The sequence below is a fragment of the Coregonus lavaretus genome, assembly GCF_964263955.1.
Source record: "Coregonus lavaretus genome assembly, chromosome: 24".
Taxonomy (NCBI): domain Eukaryota; kingdom Metazoa; phylum Chordata; class Actinopteri; order Salmoniformes; family Salmonidae; genus Coregonus; species Coregonus lavaretus.
The window spans coordinates 40,068,309-40,086,786 of record NC_140011.1 but is presented as its reverse complement, the minus strand read 5'-3'; the positions used below and the strand labels follow the sequence as shown (position 1 = coordinate 40,086,786).

The window sequence follows — 18,478 nt, the reverse complement described above, 5'->3', positions numbered from 1 at the left end:
CAACAAGACAACGACCCTAAGCACACAGCTAAGACAATGCAGGAGTGGCTTCGGGACAAGTCTCTGAATGTCCTTGAGTGGCCCAGCCAGAGCCTGGACTTGAACACAATCGAACATCTCTGGAGAGACCTGAAAATAGCTGTGCAGCGACGCTCCCCATCCAACCTGACAGAGCTTGAGTGGATCCGCAGAGAAGAATGGGAGAAACTCCCCAAATACAGGTGTGCCAAGCTTGTAGTATCATACCCAAGAAGACGAGGCTGTAATCGCTGCCAAAGGTGCTTCAACAAAGTACTGAGTAAAGGGTCTGAATACTTATGTTAATGTGATATTTCAGTTATTATTATTTTTTATACATTTGCAACAACAACAAAAAAAAACTGTTTTTGCTTCGTCATTATGTGGTATTGTGTGTAGATTGATGAGGAAAAACGATTTAATCAATTTTAGAATAAGGCTGTAATGTAACAAACTGTGGAAAAATTCAAGGGGTCTGAATACTTTCCAAATACAAAGAAATGTCAATTGAAAAAAGGTAAAACGAAATGAAGTGCAGCTAGTTCCCAGTCTTTCCAGCTTCAGTTTGAAGTGATTGTTTGCTGTGTTGTTGGCTAGCTCCTCTGAACAACAGTGTCCTGACGAGTGAGCACATTTTCTATGCCAGGCGAAATCGCGCCTCATTAGCTCATTGTTATGGATGTTACCAAATGTATCCAAATAAATGTCACAGCTTAAACAAATGCAAACGCGGCTACTTTGCTGTTATTCTGACTGCACTTTTTGACGTGACTGTAAATTAGCCGTAGTTGGCTAGCTAGCAAGCATGTGATAAGAACGTTGCCAGCCAGTATGACAATGGAACATTTAGAATGAACAACTGGGTCGCGTCCACAGATACAGAACAAAAAGACTGAACGACTGGGTCACGTCTCTAGCAACCAAACCGATAGAACGAAAGACCAGCCGGCTTGGGGAGCAACCCTAGATTTGTGTCGGGACTCTCTTTTGGAAGGATGAAGTAGTATGAATAAATTCATCAAAATAAGTTTTTTAATGAAAATATGTCAATCATTATTTGAATATGTTGGTAACCCATTCTATAAAAGTGATAATGCCCTCGAAGCAGGTGTTTGGATGATATATTGGCACAGGGTGTTGTTAGGCCCGAGACGAAGATCATCATACTTATTACTGCCAGATACAAATGTCAGAATGTCCTAAAACAGTTAGTGAGTGCATACATTATTATTATTTAATTTTTTTCATACTGGCCCCCCGTGGGAATCGAACCCACAACCCTGGCGTTGCAAACGCCATACTCTACCAACTGAGCTACTTCCCTGCCGGCCATTCCCTCCCCTACCCTGGACAACGCTGGGCCAATTGTGCGCCGCCCCATGGGTCTCCCGGTCACGGCCGGCTACGACAGAGCCTGGATCAAGATGGCTCTTTAATGTTTCCTTACTACAAAAGCCTACTTTCTGTGAACAATTTGAAACTGAATTCAATGAATTCATAATGATCAACAAAAATTCAGTCAATTATCCTTGGATTTTATGGGATGCTATTGAAGGTTTATTAAAAACAATGCAACTACATTTGCATCTGGGCTGAATAAATCCCAATAAAGAAGATATCAGAATTGTAAAAGTTGTTAACAAACACTTTTTTTCAGACCAGGTAGCGACTACTTTCTTCAAAGTCAAGACAGAACTACAACTATTGATTAAACAGAGAGCAGAATTTGCATCCATTGAGTTAGACTTAACCATGTCTTCCATGGTAATTGACGCAAGGTGATCCCATCTCACCTCTGCTATTTTTATTGTCTATGGAGCCCCTGGCCCAGGCAATTCGACAATCAAAATAAATTACACCAATATCTCTCAATTCTACGGATCACGTCATCTCATTATACGCTGACGATATCTTACTTAATCTAGACAATGTATCTCAATCCCTCCCAAAAGCTTTGAAGATCACAGACAAATTAAGCTCCATCTCAAGTTATAAAATAAATCTAACCAAATCTTCCCTACTGCCTCTCAAGACCCCGATGGAGGACTCCATCTCTACTTATGGAATCCCAATCGTTTCCCATTTTAAATATTTGGGAATAGATATATTTCCTTCCTTAGATAAAACCATCGCCAGAACCTTTAACAGAATGTTCAACTCAATTCAATCCGACCTCAGTAAATTGACTAATATCCCAGTTGCTTTAACCTGCAAAATATTTATGGTCCAAATTAATATATACCCACGGCTGAATTTCTGTAGTTCAATGCTTCCCTTGTCTCCCCCTTCTAGCGATTGGGATGAAATCCATAGTGTGGTTTCAAAATGTATATGGCAAGGTAAGCGAGCCTGGATAAAATTAACAAAGAGGGAAAGACGTAGGACTATCCATACCAAATTTGTAATTGTTTTTCCAGGCACTAGCATTTCATCCCATACTAAATTGGTTTAGACATGATTCTTCTTCCCCCGAATGAATATAGAGAGAAATATGGCGTCTCCTATTGCCCTGGAAGAGGTGGTCTTCACTGATATGTCCCTTAAACAATATAAACTACACTCTGATCCTATTATTGCTCAAACTATTTCTATTTGGCGCAAAATTGAAAAACAATGTAACTGGGAATCAAAATGGCATGCACATACTCCAATATTTCACAATAATGCCTTGCGATCTGGAGGGCAGCCTTTTGCATCCCCCCAATGGTCCAAATGTGGAATCCGTAACCTTGCCGATATCATGAACAGTTATGGTTTGAGAACATTCGACGATTTGAAAGACAGGCCTCCTGTAAATCAGTTGGTAGAGCATGGCGCTTGCAACGCCAGGGTTGTGGGTTCGATTCCCACGGGGGCCAGTAAGAAAAATGGATGCACTCACTAACTGTAAGTCGCTCTGGATAAGAGCGTCTGCTAAATGACTAAAATGTAATACACATTACCCGGCAACTTTTTTTTTCTGTATTTACAACTTTGGTCAGCTATGTTGCAACACTCATTACTGAGTTCCAAACTGCCTCTGGAAGCAATGTCAGCACAATAACTGTTCGTCGGGAGCTTTATGAAATGGGTTTCCATAGCTGAGCAGCCGCACACAAGCCTAAGATCACCATGTGCAATGCCAAGCGTCGGCTGGAATTGTGTAAAGCTCGCCGCCATTGGACTCTGGAGCAGCGGAAACGCGTTCTCTGGAGTGTTGAATCACGCATCATCATCTGGCAGTCCAACGGATGAATCTGGGTTTGGCGGATACCAGGAGAACGATACCTGCCGCAATGCATAGTGCCAACTGTAAAGTTTGGTGGAGGAGGAATAATAGTCTGGGGCTGTTTTTCATGGTTTGGGCTAGGTCCCTTAGTTCCAGTGAAGGGAAAGCATAATGCTACAGCATACAATGACATTTAAGACGATTCTGTGCTTCCAACTTTGTGGCAACAGTTTGGGGAAGGGCCTTTCCTGTTTCAGCATGATAATGCCCCCGTGCACAAAGCGAAGTCCATACAGAAATGGTTTGTCGAGATCGGTGTGGAAGAACTTGACTGGCCTGCAGAGCCCTGACCTCAACTCCATCAAAGACCTTTGGGATGAATTTAAATGCCGACAGCGGACCTAATCGCCAAACAGTAGTGCCCGACCTCACTAATGCGCTTGTGGCTGAATGGAAGCAAGTCCCTGCAGCAATGTTCCAACATCTTGTGGAAAGACTTCCCAGAAGAGTGGAGGCTGTTATAGCAGCAAAGGGGGGACCAACTCCATATTAATGCCCATGATTTTGGAATGAGATGTTCGACAAGTAGGTACATTCAAACAAACATGTACATTCATATCCGTACTCCACCTGCATTCTCCCTCTCCATCTCCTCCATGATTCTATTGGTGAGAATCAGCTGCTTACTTCTCATCCAGCAAGAATAGCTGGATCTCTTCTCCCCTCTAGTGGAACATCAGAGTGGTACAGTGTGGACACAGTCAGCCAGTCCCAAATCCCTCTCTACCCCTTGGCCCTAACCCTTCGATGCGAGCAGATTTGAAGGGTCTGGATAGGTATGAGCAGTGGTGGAGATTCCACCATTTTGTTTCCACCTTACAGATCTGCAAACACTGAAGTGTTTCACAAACAATTTGATTACCAATATCAGCAAAACACATTTATCATGAATCTAACTTGTTAGACTAAAGTTGTACAGCATAAGCACCAAATGTATAAAGTACGGCTTCATTTGGACTCTCACTTCCTTTTTCTATTATCTTTGACAACACTTCATCCCCAACAATCAATCTGTCTTTGGTGTGGCAGGTAGCCTAGCGGTTAGAGGTAGAGGGTTGCTAGTTCGAATCCCGGGTCTGCCAATAATAAATATTCAGGCAGAAAGTGAGCTGGCATCAAAACCTAGATGTGTCTTTCGGAGGGGTTGGGTTAAAAGCGGAAGTAACATTTTGGTTGGACCTTGTGTGCAATTAACCAATAGAGTGATCTTAACACTTTATCCCTCAAAAATCAATCTGTCTTCTCAAATGTATTCCAAACATCAAACACAAGAAACATAAATCAAACTTGTTAGACTAGAGTTGTACAACTTCAAGACTATAACCATCAAGAACTGTGACAAACAGGCATTGTTAATGTATATTAGTTTTTTTATAAGCAACAGCCAAGCCCTTTGACAGCATTGATTCGCTTACGACAAAACGCAAAAAACAGCACTAAAAACATTTAATCTCGGCACTCAGACATTGTGACTTGCTTTTGTAGCGTGTCCCTCCCTGGCTGTGTCTCGATAGTGTTACCTAGCTTCCTTCCCTTGCCACCTTTCCTCTACGGCCGCTGATATGGCAGGGCATGATAGGTGACAGCAACAGGGAGGAAACCTCTACACCTCTAGAATTGACTAGTGGCAATGAAGGAACAGAATCAAGGTTGTTAAAAAATATATATATATATTTCGTCACACACACTGGATATTAGCAGTGAAATGTGTTTTACAGGGTCAGCCATAGTTGTACGGCGCAAAGGAGCAAAGTAGGGTTAGGTGCCTTGCTCAAGGGCACATTTTTCACCTTGTCGGCTCAGGTATTCGAACCAGCAACCTTTTAGGCCGGTTACTGGCCTAACTAACCGCTAGGTTACTAACCGCCCTAAAATGAAAGGACGCCATGACAGAGTGTTGAGACACAGCCATATGGTTACTGTGAACCCAAATGGAACCCTATTCCCCCTGTATAGTGCACTACTGTTGACCAGAGCCTGATGCTGGCCCTGGTCAAAAGTAGTGCACTATATAGGGAATAGGGTTCCATTTGGGACGGAGATGGCCGATCACAGTAAACCTGTAGATATGGAACAGATCGGAGGTCATCCATTAAAACAAACAGTTGCTTAAACTGACGTGACACTTAAGACCTTTAAAGCTGATGAACACATCATGAAAAGGAGGAGTGCGAGAGAGGGAGGAGGAGGATAAGGGGGAGGAAGAGGACGAAAAAGCAGGAATGGTTCATTCAAGAACAGTAAATAAAGTCAGAGACTTTCTAGTTTCAGATAAACAACAAAAGGAGTTAACATGATAGCAACCAAGACCACTATTCTATTTATTCTACAGACATACGTAGGTATAACCATCAGAAATGAAGAACACATGTACACAACAGTTATGCTGAGAGTGTGATATCTTGCCATCCAAAACAACTCCATTTCAATTCAAACCTGACATCGGTTAGACGAAACTTCCATTTCCCAACAGATCTCACAATAATTTATTTATATTACAATAAAAAAATGACCAATAAATGTAGGGTTTACATTGCATTTAAGTAACTTAAAATGTGATATTGACACGTTTTGAACACACGGCTGTGTGTCTGTATGTGCAGGTGTCTGCGGCCACACAAATGCCAAACCAACCCCCAGCCTTTAAAATGTTGCATAATCTGCCAAGCAGCGTTCTGTTAGTTAGGACATCTGACCACGTAAGACATGGCTCTCATCAAAAAAAACACAGCAAAGGTTGGGTCAAGACCATTTCAACTCAGTCAATAGGCATTATAATCTTACTATAGTCCGTTATTTTCAGATCGTTTCTATATTTTAAAAGAGTCACTGTGAAATGGAATTGACCCCAACCCTTAACCATGAGTTATTACATCAATCTAAAATCTACTTCCCTCACAATAACAAATCTCTCTCTCTCTCTCCCTGAGTGGCTTCACTTCTTTTTCTAGAGCTAAGCACTAACAAGATGTAGTATAAATCAGAAGAGAAGCGGACTCTTGTCTGAGTGCTAAACCCACCCCAGAGGTGTTGGAGTTAAACCCACCCCAGAGGTGTTGGAGTTAAACCCACCCCAGAGGTGTTGGAGTTAAACCCACCCCAGAGGTGTTGGAGTTAAACCCACCCCAGAGGTGTTGGAGTTAAACCCACCCCAGAGGTGTTGGAGTTAAACCCACCCCAGAGGTGTTGGAGTTAAACCCACCCCAGAGGTGTTGGAGTTAAACCCACCCCAGAGGTGTTGGACACTCCAGGCAGGGCTGCGTCCCAAATGTCACCCTATATGCACTAAATAGGGCCCTGGTCAAAAGCAGTGCACTAAATAGGGCCCTGGTCAAAAGCAGTGCACTAAATAGGGCCCTGGTCAAAAGCAGTGCACTAAATAGGGCCCTGGTCAAAAGCAGTGCACTAAATAGGGCCCTGGTCAAAAGCAGTGCACTAAATAGGGCCCTGGTCAAAAGCAGTGCACTCAATAGGGCCCTGGTCAAAAGCAGTGCACTAAATAGGGCCCTGGTCAAAAGCAGTGCACTAAATAGGGCCCTGGTCAAAAGCAGTGCACTAAATAGGGCCCTGGTCAAAAGCAGTGCACTAAATAGGGAATAGAGTGCTTTTTGGGACGTTGCATAACAGGCACTAGTGAACGAGGGATTGCATATTAAGGTACGTCAACGAACTAAAACACACAAAAAAAGAGAAGTGTTGAAATGACAGTTTTGAATTGATAATGGTTAGGAGGAGCATCCAGAACGGACATAATGTGAGGCTAAGACACATGCATGTTGCTCTAGAGGCGATCAGACAACCATGCTACAACAACAACAACGACTGAGTAAAGTAAGACATTATTCAGCGAAGGCAAGGTATCACACCTGAAACCTGGTAGCTTGACAGACATGATCCTGGTCGCTGAGAGAGAGAGAGAGAGAGGAGAGGGGTATACTCCTAAAGGCACACTGTAGTGTAGAGTCAGTCATATTGGATAATATACCTCTGTCAAATCTCTATCACACTACCAGGCATCCCTTTAAAAAGCAAACATTAAAGTAAAACACTTCCACAGAACACAGCACCGTCTTTGATAATATACGCCCACAGGCAGTGTAACTAGGGCTGTATCAAATAGTGTATTATAAAGTTCATAAAACATAACGGAAAACTGGAAGGAAAACCTGCAGTGTTGTGGTGTGTGTGTGTGTCATCTGAGGAATACAAATCTTTCCAAAGCACACAGTCTTCTGGAGTGTCACTGGGAGTGTGGGAGTGTGTGTGTGTGTGTGTTCCTTTTGTCAGGCACAAAACAAAAATAGATGAAGTAGGCATATCTTGGTATTCAGGAACGATGAGTCACAACCAATGTCCCGCCTCCCTGCGTGTCTTCCAATGGCACTTAGCCTAGCCCTGTTTCATCCAATGGCAGTTGGATCACACTTCCTCAAAAAAAGCCATCTGAGCCATGTAGGCGGAGTTTCTCTGAAAGAACAAAGACAAAAATGTTTGAGAAGGAAAACTACATCTCTTAAACGGGCCCCTGAGTTTTTCCTGGTCCTTACATTACTATGGGGCATGTAGGGTGGTTCTGGGAGTAGTTCTTACATTACTATGGGGCATGTAGGGTGGTTCTGGGGGTAGTTCTTACATTACTATGGGGCATGTAGGGTGGTTCTGGGGGTAGTTCTTACATTACTATGGGGCATGTAGGGTGGTTCTGGGGAGTAGTTCTTACATTACTATGGGGCATTTAGGGTGGTTCTGGGGGTAGTTCTTACATTACTATGGGCATGTAGGGTGGTTCTGGGGGGGTACTTCTTACATTACTATGGGGCATGTAGGGTGGTTCTGGGGGGTAGTTCTTACATTACTATGGGGCATGTAGGGTGGTTCTGGGGGGTAGTTCTTACATTACTATGGGGCATGTAGGGTGGTTCTGGGGGGGTAGTTCTTACATTACTATGGGGCATGTAGGGTGGTTCTGGTGGTAGTTCTTACATTACTATGGGGCATGTAGGGTGGTTCTGGGGGGGTACTTCTTACATTACTATGGGGCATGTAGGGTGGTTCTGGGGGGGGTACTTCTTACATTACTATGGGGCATGTAGGGTGGTTCTGGGGGTAGTTCTTACATTACTATGGGGCATGTAGGGTGGTTCTGGGGGTAGTCCTTACATTACTATGGGGCATGTAGGGTGGTTCTGGGGGGGTACTTCTTACATTACTATGGGGCATGTAGGGTGGTTCTGGGGGGGTACTTCTTACATTACTATGGGGCATGTAGGGTGGTTCTGGGGAGTAGTTCTTACATTACTATGGGGCATGTAGGGTGGTTCTGGGGGTAGTTCTTACATTACTATGGGGCATGTAGGGTGGTTCTGGGGGGTAGCCGCGGGACTCGTTGCGGAGGCCGTAGACCCCAGCCTGCTGCTGCTGCTGCTCCTCCAGCTTCAGAGACTCAATCTCCGACTTCAGCTCCTTCAGCTGGTCCTGCAGGTGTTTACTCTTCTCCACGTACTCCAGTCTGGGAGAGGGAGCGAGAGAGGGTGGAGGGAGAGAGGGAGCGAGAGAGGGTGGAGGGAGAGAGGGAGGGAGAGAGGGTGGAGGGAGAGAGGGAGGGAGAGAGGGTGGAGGGCAGAGAGAGAGCGAGAGAGGGTGGAGGGAGAGGGTGGAGGGAGAGAGGGTGGAGGGAGAGAGAGAGGGTGGAGGGAGAGAGGGTGGAGGGAGAGAGGGTGGAGGGCAGAGAGAGAGCGAGAGAGGGTGGAGGGAGAGAGGGAGGGAGAGAGGGTGGAGGGAGAGAGGGAGGGAGAGAGGGTGGAGGGAGAGAGGGTGGAGGGCAGAGAGAGAGCGAGAGAGGGTGGAGGGAGAGAGGGTGGAGGGAGAGAGGGAGGGAGAGAGGGTGGAGGGCAGAGAGAGAGCGAGAGAGGGTGGAGGGAGAGGGTGGAGGGAGAGAGGGTGGAGGGAGAGAGAGAGGGTGGAGGGAGAGAGGGTGGAGGGAGAGAGGGTGGAGGGCAGAGAGAGAGCGAGAGAGGGTGGAGGGAGAGAGGGAGGGAGAGAGGGTGGAGGGAGAGAGGGAGGGAGAGAGGGTGGAGGGAGAGAGGGTGGAGGGCAGAGAGAGAGCGAGAGAGGGTGGAGGGAGAGAGGGTGGAGGGCAGAGAGAGAGTGAGATAGCCTTCACCTATGTAACAATATCAGTTTTCGAAGCAGAGTAAACAAGGTCATGAGAAAAGGGAAAAACTTTTTGGAATGAAACGCAGCCCAAGCTCCAGGGTTGTGTCCCAAATGACACTGTGTCCCCTATCTAGTGCACTACTTTAGACCAGAGCCCTATGGACCCTTGTCAAAATTTGTGCACTACATAGGAAATGGGATGCCATTTGGGAGGGAGCCCAGCTCACCTCTCCCTCTCTATCTCCATTGACAGTCTCTTCATATCAGAGTCTTTAAAGTCGATCCGCATCGATCCGGATCCCAGAGCTAGGTCTCCTCCTTCTGGGGGAGGAGGGGGGGTGGAGTAGGCCGCTATGAGCTGGAACACACACAGTGAGAGAGAAAAAGAGAGGGACCAGTTAGAGAGAGGGGCCAGGAAAAATGGAGGATGTGGTTTTGATGACCTCTACTGTCTGTTGTTAGACATGATCAGTATGGTTATGGTGTGGAGTGTACTGGGTATGTCATAGTGGTGATTGTAGTAGTGGTGAGCTCTAAAATGATGGTTCAGGTACCGGGTAAGTGGTCTTGGTTAGGGTTCTAGTTTTCTGTACCGGGTAAGTGGTCTTGGTGATCTCCAGGAGTTTCTGCTTGGCTCTCCTCTCAGCATCCTTGGCCTCCGTCAGGTCCTGCTTCAGATGGTCCGCCTCCTTCGACCTGCAGGGAGGAACCGCTACTTACTGTTCATTGACTTCAAGGTAGAGTCAGCAACGCACAAAGTACACAGCAGAGCTGGGCCGACTTTTAGAACCAAGAGCGCCAAGTGGGAGGCTAAACTTCTCTGCTGTTTTGGTCCCGCAGCTATCACAATGGTGCACAGCGAAGCGCACCCCAGGCACATGTTCAGACACTCTGTGTGAATACATTGTCTTAGGTTAAGCTCATCTGCTATCTATGCCATTCCTGCTGCGGCTGCTTTAAACTAATCTGCTATCTCTGCCTGTCCTCCTGCGGCTGCTTTAAACTAATCTGCTATCTCTGCCTGTCCTCCTGCGGCTGCTTTATGCTCATCTGCTATCTCTGCCGTTCCTCCTGCGGCTGCTTTAAACTAATCTGCTATCTCTGCCGTTCCTCCTGCGGCTGCTTTAAGCTCATCTGCTATCTCCGCCGTTCCTCCTGCTGCTGCTTTAAGCTCATCTGCTACCTCCGCCGTTCCTCCTGCTGCTCGTGGCTACATTTGACCTTTACTACTACTTATTCTTCAACTAAAACACTAATAATAACAACATGAATATTGACAGTAATATCTGTACCTCCTCTCTGACTGCTCCACCAGTTTGACGGCCAGCTGCTCTGCCTCCCTCATCTTCTGCTCCATCAGTCTCTTCTCCTCCTTGGTCTTGAGGGCCGTGGCCTCTATCCTCTGCCTCTCCTGCTCCGCCTCGGCAGCCTTGTGGGCCAACAGCTTGGCCTCCTCCTCGGCAATCTGGGCCTTCTCCGCCAGCAGGTCTGCAGTCTCCTCTGAACGCAGCTACGAACAGACACAACACCTTCATAAGCAGACACCTTCATAAGCAGACACAACACCTTCATAAGCAGACACCTTCATAAGCAGACAACACCTTCATAAGCAGACACAACACCTTCATAAGTAGACTCAACACTTATAGACAGTTCATAAACATTCCTAAGGAGACCCCGCCCTCATGGAACAGACGCCACCCTCACCAGCGCCTCATTGGCCAGCCGTGCCTCGTCCTGCAGCTGGAACAGCCGTCTCTCCATCTCCTCCTTCGCTCTTTCTGCCTCCTCCCTCATTTGCTTCTCACGCGCCAGGATCTGACGCTCCACCTGCAGACGGACAGGCAGTACAGCCAATCAGAGAACAAACAATATCACTCGCAACCAATCAGAACCCTCTGCCTGCAGACAGATAGGCAGAACAGCCAATCAGAGAACAGACTGGCTAGCAACTGACATGAACAGAGTGCTATGTTCAAAACATAGCTGCCAGTATTTTTCAATGAAAAGATACTAAGTCTATATAGAAACACTGCATATCTCTGAAAACGACACAATGACACAAATACAGGGAGGTGGTAGAGTAGCGTGGATGTGGATGTGTTGAGAGCTAACCTTTTTGCGGGCCTTCTCCTCCTTGGCCTGAGACTTCATCTGCTGCACCTCGATGGAGTCCACCTTCCTCCTCCTCATGAAGAGGTCATGGTTCCCAATGCACAGCTGCAGGATCTGAACACACACACACACACACACACACAGGAGCAGGTTAAAATGGGCTTTCCCAGATGAGGTTAAAACTGGCGCTAACTCTGACTTCCTACAAACAACAACCTACCAGTTTGTTGACTCTCAGTTGGGAGGAGTAGAATTTGAAAACATCTTTCTTCTTGTCCAGAGGTTTTATTGTGAACTGTACCAGGGGATAGGACAAAGTTAATAACATGTTATCATCTGTGTAGTAGATGGTAGCCATTAACTTAGGGAAACCAGAATGATGCGATCACATTTCGTTTTTACTTCACGTAAAACAGAATGTGAGCTCGCGAGAGCAGGCCGGTTTAACGTGGCTAGGTAGCCATAACGCCAGAGATGTATTTTTAATTGAATGAAAATTAAATAAATAAATAAATAAATAAATAATAGCAGATTCACCGTGGTTACCTCCTTCTCGCTGTAGGAGATGTTGCGGATGCCGCTCCAGGGGAAAGACTTGTTGGGGTTCAGTTTGCTGTTGGGGCTGTAAATATGAAGGCCCTGGGCATCTACACCGAGGAGCAGGTCTGTGTCTCGTTTATTTTGCTGTGGAGATATCAAAATATACATTATAACATTTACACATGTACTATTCATATATATATAAACTCATGCATGTCTGTGCCATGATTACTTTGCTGTGGAGATATCACATCATAACGTATTATAATATTCATACATGCACTATTAAGTCGCTGAACAAAAATATAAAACGCAATATGTAACGCGTTGGTCCCATAATAATAAGCTAACATATGGAATTGTTTTAAGATGGTCATACCAAGGATCATTTAGCTATTTGATGAAACATTGAATTTGGCATAACTGCTATTTGCCAATAGAAATGCATTGAATAACAGATTCACTACATGGAACAACAGATAGTTCCCCCCCAAAAAATCTAAATTCAGTTTGTTCTGAAGTGTCTGTAGTATATCTGAGAGATATAAGAAATATCAGGAAACAACATATTTTTTACATGTATTTAACCCCTTATTTTAGGCACTAAACTATCTCCATATACAGTGTCTTGCGAAAGTATTCACCCCCCTTGGTGTTTTTCCTATTATGTTGCATTGCAACCTGGAATTAAAATGGATTTTTACACAACATGCCTACCACTTTGAAGATGCAAAATGTTATCGTTTAACAAACAAAAAATAAGATTAAAAAACAGAACTTGAGCACGCATAACTATTCACCCCCCAAAGTCAATACTTTGTAGAGCCACCTTTTGCAGCAATTACAGCTGCAAGTTTCTTGGGGTATGTCTCTATAAGCTTCAGCTCCTTCAAGTTGGATGGGTTCTGCTGGTGTACAGCAATCTTTAAGTCATACCACAGATTCTCAATTGGATTGAGGTCTGGGCGTTGACTATGCCATTCCAAGACATTTAAATGTTTCCCCTTAAACCACTCGAGTGTTGCTTTAGCAGTATGCTTAGGGTCATTGTCCTGCTGGAAGGTGAACTTCCATCCCAGTCTCAAATCTCTGGAAGACAAACAGGTTTCCCTCAAGAATTTCCCTGTATTTAGCGCCATCCATCATTCCTTCAATTCTGACCAGTTTCCCAGTCCCTGCCAATGAAAAACATCCCCACAGCATGATGCTGCCACCACCATGCTTCACTGGGATGGTGTCCTCGGGGTGATGAGAGGTGTTGGGTTTGCGCCAGACATAGCGTTTTCCTTGATATGGACAGATCATCCAATCTCCGCTGTGGAGCTTTGCAGCTCCTTCAGGGTTATCTTTGGTCTCTTTGTTGCCTCTCTGATTAATGCCCTCCTTGCCTGGTCCGTGAGTTTTGGTGGGCGGCCCTCTCTTGGCAGGTTTGTTGTGGTGCCATATTCTTTCAATTTTGTAATAATGGATTTAAATGGTGCTCCGTGGGATGTTCAAAGTTTCGGATATCTTTTTATAACCCAACCCTGATCTGTACTTCTCCACAACTTTGTCCTAGACCTGTTTGGAGAGCTCCTTGGTCTTCATGGTGCCGCTTGCTTGGTGGTGTTGCAGACTCTAGGGCCTTTCAGAACAGGTGTATATATACTGAGCTCATGTGACACTTAGATTGCACACAGGTGGACTTTATTTAACTAATTATGTGACTTCTGAAGGTAATTAGTTGCACCTGATCTTATTTAGGGGCTTCATTGCAAACGGGGTGAATACATATGCATGCACCACTTTTCCGTTATTGATTTTTTTGAAACAAGTTTTTTTTTTCATTTCACTTCACCAATTTGGACTATTTTGTGTATGTCCATTACATGAAATCCAAATAAAAATCCATTTAAATTACAGGTTGTAATGCAACAAAATAGGAAAAACGCCAAGGGGGATGAATACTTTTGCAAGGCACTGTATATACACTACATGACCAAAAGTATGTGGACATCTGCTCGACAAACATTTCATTCCAAAATCATGGGCATTAATATGGAGTTGGTCCTCCCCTTTGCTGCTATAACAGCCTCCACTCTTATGGGAAGGCTTTCCACTAGATGTTGGATCATTGCTTCAATTCAGCCACAAGAGCATTAGTGAGGTCGGGCACTGATGTTTGGTGATTAGGCCTGGCTCGCAGTCAATGTTCCAATTCATCCCAAAGGTGGCCGATGGGGTTGAAGTCAAGCTCTGTGCAGGCTAGTGAAGTTTTTCCACAATGATCTCGACAAACAATTTCTGTATGGACCTCGCTTTGTGCATGCTGAAACAGGAAAGGGCCTTCTCCAAACTGTTGCCACAAAGTTTGAAGCACAGAATAGTCTAGAATGTTATTGTATGCTGTAGCGTTAAGATTTCCCTTCACTGGAACTAAGGGGCCTAGCCCGAACCATGAAAAACAGCCCCAGACCATTATTCCTCTTCCACCAAACTTTACAGTTGGCACCATGCATTCGGGCAGGTAATGTTCTCCTGGCATCCGCCAAACCCAGATTAGTCCGTTGGACTACCAGATGGTGAAGCTTGATTCATCACTCCAGAGAATGCGTTTCCACTGCTCCGGAGTCCAATGGCGGCGAGCTTTACACCACTCCAGCAGACGCTTGGCATTGCGCATGGTAATCTTAGGCTTGTGTGCGGCTGCTCGACGAATTTAATTTGCTCCACCGGCGCCGTATGGCAAAAACAACACATTTCACTGCACCTATCCGGTGTATGTGACAATAAAATATTTAAAAAATAAACAAGGATGGGCAACAAGTCCTACTCCCGGCCTGATTGGTGTCACACATTTTCCCCAGCCCTAGCTAACACAGCTGATTAAACTAATTGTATTCTAAACTGGAGGCAGTGATTGGTTGATTATAAAAGAGTCAGGTGGGTGGGTGTCAGCTAGGGCTAGGGCAAAAGTTTCTCCCCAATCAGGCCAGTGAGTCCTGCAGTTGCCCGCAGCCCATTCCTGTTATACAATATGAAAACACAAGAGAGAGGGTAACAAACTACTGTTTGACTGGAGGTTATAAGAAACATGGTGGAGACTCCCTCTAGCCCATGCCGTCACCAATCCAATGCTTTTACATTTGTGGAAAGTAGTGAACGAGTGTACACTTCAGGAGAAAGGAGATATCATTGGGACGCAACCAAAGTGAGAGAGAAGTGTTTGACTGAAGGAGTGACTCACAGTGATGGCAAAGTAGCTGACTCCATACATGTCCAGGTCCTGAGCTATCTTCAGGTAGTCCATCTCCGCCTCATCCCTGCGAACAGCACACATACCAAACATCAATCATTAGACAACACTGTCTCTGGCCCAACAACACAAGTCAATGGGTCATGTAGTTCTGTATCAATGGGAGAAACATCTGACTTGTCTGGTACTGGTAGATATTGATCTACAGCGGTGTTTCTCAACTCCGGTCCTCCAGTAACCCCAACAGTACACATTTTTGCCGTAGAACCACACAAGCACATCTGATTCTATTCAACTAATCATCAGTCTGAATGTTCCAAAACATGGTGTGCTGCAGAATGCTCCCTAGGTGTGTTAGTCCAAGGCTACAACAAGAATGTGTACTGCTGGGAGTACTTCAGGACTTCTCTATATAAGTAGTAGTAGCTGCGTCAGCTGGACTTACCTGGCGATGCCTCTGTGCTCTGCGTACCAGGCTGTGATCTTCTCCTCCCACATGTCTGCGGTCATCTGGTACTGCATCAGAACCTGTGGAAAACAAACAAATAACAACATGATCACACACATCAAAAGATGACCAAACATACACAAATAACATGATCACGCACACACATACCCTTATTTTATTTTTATTCCAAAGTGGTACTACTTACTCTTTTAGGTAGGAGCTCATCCTGGGCCAAGAACCCTGGCTTGTGAAAGTTTGGTTCATAGTCCCCATACTGTATGAGAGAATAGACATTCATGTGGATCTACATCTGGAGAAGCCTTGAAAACACAGCCCATACATTAACATCAACACAGGATAATCACAAGCAAAGGCCTTACCTTGGCTTGAACAGCGTATGACGCCAACAGAACAGAGGCTTCAGGAGAACAGAAAATCTCCTCGTCTAATATTTGCTTTTTCACCTGGAGGGAATTAGACATGCTTCCGTTACATTAACCCAACCCTTTCTCAGAAGAGACACTGGGTAGTCTTAAAACAGTTGGCATGACAAGAGACTCTTCAGGACAATTAAGCTACAGTAGTAAAGTTCGAACATAAAAGAGATGAATCTAAACTTGACATCCATGATGTGCAGTACTAATCTCCCATTGACATCAACCAATGACGCGTATATATACACATAATTGACATCAACGCATCGTTAGATTCCTGGATTCCTTAACAAGAGTTAAAATACAGTTGTGGTTGTTTTACCTGCAGGAAGAAGAGGTGTTGTGTGATTTCCTGCACCAGCTCTTCTTCTACCTTCTCTGGGAAGAATTTGGCCAGGAAGTGAAACGTTATCGGCGAGTCTTTAGGGACCTCTTGATCCAAGACCTGCATACACACAAACAAAAAATCAATACTGTTAGGCAATGACACGTCTGATTTTTTCATTCTCTTGCTATCTTTCCTTCTCTCTCCCTCCCTCCCCCCCCCCCCCCCATCTACTCCTCTCCCTCACTCTTTCTCTCACACCCCTCCCTCCACTCCTTCTCTCTCTCCTATCAAGACCTATCCCTTCCTCTTTTCTCCTGCCTCCCCTCAAGCCCTGCTCCCCTCTTCTCTCCTTCAGTCTCTCACTCACCCGTTTCTCTGTTTTCAGCCATGCATAGGTTTCCTTCACTGTGTACCGGAGCCCAAAGAACCAGGTTTCCCTCAGACCCACTGTCCGACACACCAGATCAAACAGGTCCTTCCCTTTCCATTTCACCTGAGAGACGGGGGAGCAGAGGTGACAGAGAATATTAGCATTAATAATTATTTGTACAGTTTTCTAACATGACCGTGTTGAGGGAGGAAGTGTGTGTGGGGGGGGGGGGGGGGGGGGCATTCAAGACTACTATTTCAGCTACTGTTGCTGTTTGTCATACACACGAAAATGTAATGTCATCATTACAATAAGGCAAAAGTACATTACCTCACAACTAAACTCCATTTCAGCATCCATAGTGATGACTTTGACCTTAAAAGTCTTTGGTTGTTTCTTTTTTAATCCTAAAATCGACATTTTGGAGGCCTTGAAGATTGGTGAGATACCTGTAGAGGGGAAAACACCACCAAATACATGTCAATCATCATTCCATCAACAACTTCATGGTTCGCTAGCACAGATTTAGGCCCACATCCCCTCTTTCCCAAATTAGCGTTCACGCGAGAATTTGGTTCTGTGTTCCGAGATTATCCCATTTTTGATAGCTACAGTACAGTAACTAACTTCTTGAGTTCTGAATATTTTGTATCAATATATAATAAGCAATAGATACCCGATCTTAAACAAAGTACAGAAAAACAGACTGGTCTCGTGTAGCTAGTTAAATGAGTTGCTAAATTATTGTGAATCTAACGTTATCCTCTTGTTGTGATGGAATACCATCCTCCATCAGCATCTAACGTAACTAGCTAGCTAGTTAGCAAACATTATTTCTCACTCACACAGTTCGTTCCAGCTTTATAGAGTTAATTAACTGCAGGGTGTCACCACTGCTATTCCTTCAAGTGTAATTATTCACAACATGAATGTGTTTTAGCTATTTGTTTACACATGCGCAAAGTAAGGTAGCCTGTGTTTGGTCTAGCTAAACTAGCTAACTTAGTAAGTTAGCAAAACGTCTTTGTAACTGTAGTCAGAAGAAACGATGAACAACGTCTATACCATTTTTGGTGTCATATCTGTTAACTTCAGAAAAAGTTTAGAAATGTAGCTAAGCCTTTACCTTAGAAGAAAGTCACTACTAGACTAGGCCGAGTCCCTGGAATAAAGTGCTCAACTCCTGCCGTCCAAGAGTAAACAGGAAAGGCTGAGATTTGACTGGGAAAGCCACCGACCTATGCTAAGCTAGCTAACAGTAACGTTACGTTACTGGCTACAATAACACGCCACGAAAGCGGACCAATACAAGTTGTGGGAGCGACGAAACTTTCTCCAAACATCCATAGTGACAAAATATTTAAACAACTGCCACTTCGACAACTTTGTACAGAAGGCGCTTTTAAAAGGGAACGGTAAACAGATTACTAGCTAGCTAAACACAGAATATATGGGAACGTGAATAACAACGTAGCTAACTATGAATTCCCAAATACGCGTGCACTAGCAGAGATCAGTTTGAAGAGATGTGAAACTCAATTGGAATCCTATTACCGCCCATTGTGT

The 18,478-nt window shown here is 44.8% G+C and overlaps 1 protein-coding gene across 2 annotated transcripts; it reads right to left on the bottom strand.

The window, feature by feature from the left end:
• Positions 1 to 5,587: 5,587 nt before the first annotated feature.
• Positions 5,588 to 18,417, bottom strand: nf2b (NF2, moesin-ezrin-radixin like (MERLIN) tumor suppressor b). 2 transcript variants are annotated; one of them, XM_084140717.1, is made up of 17 exons: positions 18,039 to 18,417; positions 17,243 to 17,361; positions 16,910 to 17,035; positions 16,537 to 16,659; positions 16,161 to 16,244; positions 15,986 to 16,054; positions 15,778 to 15,860; positions 15,324 to 15,399; positions 12,104 to 12,241; positions 11,778 to 11,852; positions 11,558 to 11,671; positions 11,150 to 11,272; positions 10,735 to 10,952; positions 10,036 to 10,138; positions 9,670 to 9,800; positions 8,624 to 8,795; positions 5,588 to 7,753 (listed from the first exon to the last, which is right to left on the bottom strand). In XM_084140717.1, exons 2-17 carry the CDS (start codon positions 17,330 to 17,332, stop codon positions 7,706 to 7,708), a joined length of 1,773 nt encoding a protein of 590 aa, XP_083996843.1. In that variant the 5' UTR covers positions 17,333 to 17,361; positions 18,039 to 18,417; the 3' UTR covers positions 5,588 to 7,705. The 2 variants fall into 2 exon arrangements, with proteins under 2 accessions (XP_083996843.1, XP_083996842.1); XM_084140716.1 differs by having other exon boundaries at positions 12,095 to 12,241; positions 18,039 to 18,125.
• Between the last annotated feature and the right edge of the window lie 61 nt (positions 18,418 to 18,478).

What these genes read in the sequence shown, in the direction of transcription:
- nf2b (XM_084140716.1), bottom strand. Translation starts at nt 17,332, where the DNA reads ATGTCGATTTTAGGATTAAAAAAGAAACAACCAAAGACTTTTAAGGTC. An exon ending in AAATGGAGTTTAGTTGTGAG is followed by an intron (nt 17,036 to 17,242) that starts GTAATGTACTTT and finishes CCCGTCTCTCAG; the next exon opens with GTGAAATGGAAAGGGAAGGA. An exon ending in ATGAGCTCCTACCTAAAAGA is followed by an intron (nt 15,861 to 15,985) that starts GTAAGTAGTACC and finishes TGTTTTCCACAG; the next exon opens with GTTCTGATGCAGTACCAGAT.